The sequence below is a fragment of the Polypterus senegalus genome, chromosome 4, assembly GCF_016835505.1.
Source record: "Polypterus senegalus isolate Bchr_013 chromosome 4, ASM1683550v1, whole genome shotgun sequence".
NCBI classification, from domain to species: domain Eukaryota; kingdom Metazoa; phylum Chordata; class Cladistia; order Polypteriformes; family Polypteridae; genus Polypterus; species Polypterus senegalus.
In genome coordinates, this window is record NC_053157.1 from 13,843,522 (window position 1) to 13,849,521 (window position 6,000).

The 6,000-nt window shown below is 41.6% G+C and overlaps 1 protein-coding gene across 7 annotated transcripts in view; it reads left to right on the forward strand.

The window, feature by feature from the left end:
- trim2a (tripartite motif containing 2a) overlaps positions 1 to 6,000 on the forward strand; it is a 175,935-nt gene that overhangs the window by 141,690 nt on the left and 28,245 nt on the right. For all 7 annotated transcript variants that reach the window (XM_039750271.1, XM_039750273.1, XM_039750272.1 and 4 more), the window contains exons 6-7: positions 3,076 to 3,799; positions 5,547 to 5,650. In XM_039750271.1, the coding sequence (XP_039606205.1) occupies positions 3,076 to 3,799; positions 5,547 to 5,650 (828 nt within the window). The remainder of the gene's footprint in view (positions 1 to 3,075; positions 3,800 to 5,546; positions 5,651 to 6,000) is intronic.

Here is a 6,000-nt window from a genome sequence, read left to right on the forward strand (position 1 = left end):
TTTTCTTGAAGATGTTAATGCCCAGTGGAGGGCTGGGTGGTCTCGTGGCCTCAGAGCCCCCTGCAGATTTTCTTTTTTTTTTCTCCAGTTTTTTTAGTTGTTTTTTTCTATCCTCCCTGGCCATTGGACTTTACTTTATTCTTTCTTACATACTATTGCCTAATCTTATTTTTATATTTTGTCATTTTTCTTTCTTCATCTTGTAAAAGCACTTTGAGCTACATCATTTGTATGAAAATGTGCTCTAGAAATGTTGTTAAGATGAATGGCATTGTTTGATACACTTCTGTATTAAATGGTAACACCTATGGGAAAACATGTACTCGATTCCCCTGCTTGAAATGCCTGCCTTTCTTTAATCGTACTAAACAGGACGTTATTTTTTTCTGTCATATGGGAGTAGCTCCCCTTCTTGCCCACACCCATACCATATCTCGGTCACACTTCTGTTACCTACAGAGTGAGATCTGCTTTTCCTTCTGCGAGTGCCTCCGATTGTTGGTTCCTCAGTTCCTATCAGATATTAGCCATAATATCTGGACAAATGTGTTGGACCCCTTAGAGCTCATTGACAAACTGCCTCCTGAAAAGTGAGGAAATGAAAAGCAATTGTCAGAGCCATGCTGGAACACTGGGGACATGTCACAAGACATCAAGAGACAAGAGATCAAGTGTTGCTTATTCTGCAAAGAAATTCTAAAATGGCCTGGACACATTTGTTGGTACTCCTAGGACAAAATTCTGTATAATCAGATTCAAGTCATTTTTCACACTAGCTGTTTTCTTGAATTTGTATCACACACGTCTCCAGTCGTGCAGTCAGTCATTCAGCCGACTTCAATGAAGACAAGTCGTCCCTCTGCTGTTTGGTGTCATCGTGCATCCCACGCTAAACGTGGACCAGAGAAAGCAAAGGAGAGAGTCGTCTGAGAAGGTCAGAAAGAAAATGATAGACCAGCATGTTAAAGACAAAGGCTAGGAGACCATCATCTCCAAGCAGCTTGATGTTCCTGTGACAACAGTTGCAAGCGTTCTTAAGAACCTTAAGGTCCATAGGACTGTAGCCCACCTCGCTGAATGCGACAGCAAAATGAAAATCATCCCCAGAATGGAAGGAAGGATAAGAATGGTAGACAAAAAGCAGAAGTTCCAAATAGACACAAGCTGAACTCCAAGTTGTGGGATCTTCTTTTCTCATGGAGGCATAATGGCCTCCTGACTGGGCAAGGGACCTGGACTGAGCCTTTCCGGGATGTCAGCATCTCCACTCTGTCATTCTCTTGGTTGAGGTAATGAATGTCCTGCTTTTCTTTCTGCCCCAGCATTATTTTGGCTTCCTGGCCGGTTAAGGAAGCTTGAACCATCCTTATTGGGTTGCCAGCCTATGTTTGCCATCCTTTACACTCCGGTGGTCGTATTTTCTGACCTGTCCCCTTCCAGCACATTTCATTCTATGCTGCCACCTCGCATTGCTCACTTGTGGTTTGATCCAACACCATATGCTCTCCCTTTGCTGATCCAAGCCCAGGGTGGTTACTGAGGTTGCCAGTGGCCAATGGATTTAAGCAGAGGAGCGGTTCTTGTAAATTCTGCTCTTTAAATGCTTGATCATCTCTTGATTGTCTCTTATTCACCCTAACACATGTCTTCTGCACGACTTCTCTGGATGGCTCATCCCATTCTGACAGCAGCTCTCTACAGGTTTATGTGGCTTATGCCACAAACACCACTGGTTTGGAAGAATAAAGCAACAAACAAGCATCTGTTATCTTGGATTTCACATTTGTATTATGAAGCACTTACAAATATTTACAAGTATTACAAATACTTTGTTTTTACATTTGATTCAAAGACAGGTTGAGAAACGCACTAAATGTTACACAGTAGATTAGATGCAGGCATCGATCTAGCAGCCTTTCATTTTGATGCTTCTGCATTGAGCCAATGCCACAGCTACATGTGTAGCCTACCACCGGTGAAGGCAGTTGATACTTCTGTGCCACACCATGCTGCCGGCACATGCCTGAACACTGGCAGTGTTTTCTAGCACCCAAGAATTAAAAGGTGGCCATTTTTTTGCCTTCCGGGATCACCACTCCTCTTGCTGCACATTTTCTTCCATAGGTGAACGTATTTGATCCTCTCATTTTTCCACACTTCCATACATTTGTCAGCTTCCAAACCGATTTTTCGCACCATGAATGGGCCACCGTGTGATGGTCTGGCTTGGCTCCATGATTGCTTCCAAGAGCCTCTTTTAACATATCCAAGGATGAGCCGGGCAAATGAGGGCACACACAATCAATCAGCAAGGGGTTGGTGCAAAGTGATTCAAGTGTTTTTTTTTTTAAACCAAACAAGTGTGCCCACTGATAGCACGTTGCTACACCCACCACATGACGAATCATTTTAATGGATTTGACATGGGGGCCCCTAAATTGCTTCTTTTTTCCTTAATTAGCAGCCAAACAATAATGAAACACAAAATGAGCTGCCACACGATCAGCTCACCTGTGCCCATCACACAGTATCTGACAATAAAGTGAGGTGATGGTCTCAGTAAGGCTGATCTGCTCAGGTGACCAAAACATCTTGACGGTGTTCTTAGGGGAAAAAAAAGAAAATCAACAGTTTTGGAAATGTCTGTTGTGGCAGAATGAGAGCAGCAACAAGCCATGAAATTAAATAACTGGTTTAATTAACAATAAGAATGGGATTCTAATTAAGAAATTGGTTGGAGTTTGGAGCCCTGACTTAGCTGCTCATCTGTTGTCTCGTTTCACATCTCATTTCTGTTTGGCTGCCATTAAATGAAGAAAAGAATCAAAGAAGTTAATGAGCAGTGAAAAAGGAAAAGGGTTAGAATGAAAACCTGCAGCCACTGCGACCCTCCAGGATCGGAGTTGGGCGCCTCTGGGCTGTGGTGTAACTACCATGTATGCTCAACACTTAAGTATCAATCAGCTTTTAAATTCCTTGACTTTGGGCAGTAGACCCCGCTGGCAGTCATACTGTGGTGTGTTCTTATTAATCTCGATGTGATGTTAGTCAGTCTGTTTCCTGACTGTTTTCCAGGTTCTCCAAGCCCAGTTGGACACCTTGCTGCAAGGTCAGGAAAGCATCAAGAGCAGCTGTAACTTCACAGAGCAGGCCTTGAGTCACGGATCGGAGACAGAGGTTTTGCTCGTCAAGAAGCAGATGAGCGAACGTCTCAATGAGCTGGCTGTTCAGGAATACCCGCTACAACCTGAGGAGAACGACCAGCTGGATTTTCTGATCGAAACAGAGGGCCTTAAGAAGTCTATTCACAATCTGGGTACTATCATCACGACCAATGCTGTCGCCTATGAGACAGTGGCCACTGGGGAGGGCCTGAGACAATGCGTGGTGGGCCACCCGACGTCTGTTACCATCACCACCAAAGATAAAGATGGGGAATTGTGCAAGACGGGGAATGCTAGCCTTACAGCAGAGATCTTTACTCCTGATGGCAGTGTAGCAGATGGGGAAATCTTGGACAACAAGAACGGCACTTACGAGTTTCTCTATACAATACAAAAGGAGGGCGATTTCACTTTGTCTTTAAGACTGTATGAGCAGCACATTAAGGGCAGTCCGTTCAAACTGAAGGTTATCAAGTCAGCTGATGTATCACCCACCACTGACGGGGTGAAGAAGAGAGTCAAGTCCCCTGGGAGTGGCCACGTGAAGCAGAAGGCAGTGAAAAGGCCAGCCAGCATGTACAGCACAGGGAAAAGGAAAGAGAACCCCATTGAAGACGACCTCATCTTCAGAGTCGGTAAGTGCTGCCTGTGCCCTAGCTGTAAAATAAAAAATCGAAACTACAACACATTAAAATATGTACCTGTGTATGTCTATATGTATACATACTGGCTGTGTTACCCGGCAAAGACAAGTTGGAATCTAAGTAATCAAAGTAGGCCTTAATAATCCTGTTTGGGGTGCACCATCTGCTAGAAAGCAGTTTGTAATGCATCTAGTAATAAAATGCGTAACATTTGTCATTCCAATGAATAGCAAAACGCAAACATTTATAGTAATAAAATAAATGAATGTTTTTGATGTGCCAGTTGTTGGAATTACAAATGCATTGCATACGTCCCTGTTATATGCCATTTGGTATGAGATTAATAAAAGCAGTGTTAATGTTTGTGATGCGCCATCTGTTGGAATGAGAAATGCAATGCATTTTAGTGCTAAAATGTTTGTGATGCGCCATCTGTTGGAATGACAAATGCGTCATATTTTATAACTAAGTATTATGTAGTGTGCCACCTGTTGGAATGACAAATGCAATGCATATCTCCAGGTTATATGCTGTTTGTATGGGATTCATAAAAGCAGTGTTAACATTTGTGATGCATCATCTGTTGGAATGACAAATGCTTTACATTTTATAACTTAGTATGTATGTAGTTAATGTGCCATCTGTTGGAATGCAAAATGCATTGCATTTTATAACTAAATATTACTTAATGTGCCATCTGTTGGAATAACAATTGCATAGCATATCCCCAGTTTATAATCCATTTAGAATGGCATTTATAAAAACAGTGTTAATGTTTGTGATGCGTCATCTGTTGGAATGACAAATGCAATGCATTTTATTACTAAAAATGTTTATAATACACCATCTGTTGGAGCGACAAATGCAATGCACATGTCCATGTTATATGTCATTTGGTGTGAGACATTTAAAAGCGGGGTTAATGTTTTTGATGCACTATATGTTAGAATGACAGAGACATATAGCAACTGGATGGACATACAGACACTTATCCTTTATTAAGGTGGCTACTGTATACGTATTATGCAAACACATTTGCTACTTCAGTGCACAGTTTAACTCACACCAGTGTTCTCCAGTCTATTTTCATCATCATCCAGCACCAGTTTCACACTTGTAATACAAAGGCTCTGTTCACTTTCACGTTCCATCTGAATTTTACCAATAGATTGGATGGCAAAGATTTATGCAATGTCCACACTGCTACATGTTCAGTTTTAAAATGTACTTGTGTCAGTGGAATATTTTAGTTTTTTATTTTTTGATTCATTTGCAAAAATTCCTAAAGTTTTTTTTTTCTCTTTGTCATTCTGGGTTGCTGCTACGGGGAAAAAATGAATTGAAATGATTTTAGCAAAAGATAACAAAATGTGAATGAAGTGAAGAGGTCTGAATACTTTATTAAGGCGTTGTAGATTTGAAAACAAAAAAAATTCCTGTCATTTTCTGACCCGCTTAATCTAGACTCGGGTTGTGTTGGGTGCTGGAGCCAATCCCAGCTAGCAAAGGGCACAAAGGCAGGAACAAGTCCTGCTTCATGAATTCTTCTCTCCACAGCCCCATCCAGTGTTTACACTTTCCCCCATGCCGATGTTAAGACTAAAGACCCCATAAGCATGTGCGTGTCCTTGCTTAATGTATTTAGATTTCCACGATTAGGCACCAGGCATGTGCTGCAGATATGAATGGTTCAAAATCCAGTAAGGCTGTCTAATGTAATCCATCTTCACTTTGACAGGTACCAAGGGAAGAAACAAAGGCGAGTTTACCAACCTCCAAGGCGTGGCCGCTTCCACCGTTGGCAAGATCCTCATTGCAGATAGCAATAATCAATGTGTGCAGGTAAGGAAGCATTTGGATTCTTCTGGAAATGATCCATCTTGGAGCTGTCACAGAATCCTGAAATAGCTTGGAAACCATTCCAGGACTTCTTAAAATAACTAGAGAGTAAACAGACTCGGCAAAATCAGAGTATTGTAGCTCTGGGCGCCTCTTTTATTTTTATTTTTTATCTGCTGTATAAACAAACATTGTAACTGGTAGGTGAATTGGTTTGGGGAGGGGGATTTTTGCAAGCTTCTGGTAACAATAGTTAAGTATATTGTTTTCAAAAATAGAGACAGTGCTGCAAATGGTAGCACACAATGGTGAAAAGATTGCAGCTTTAAAATTACCATGACAGCTAGACCATA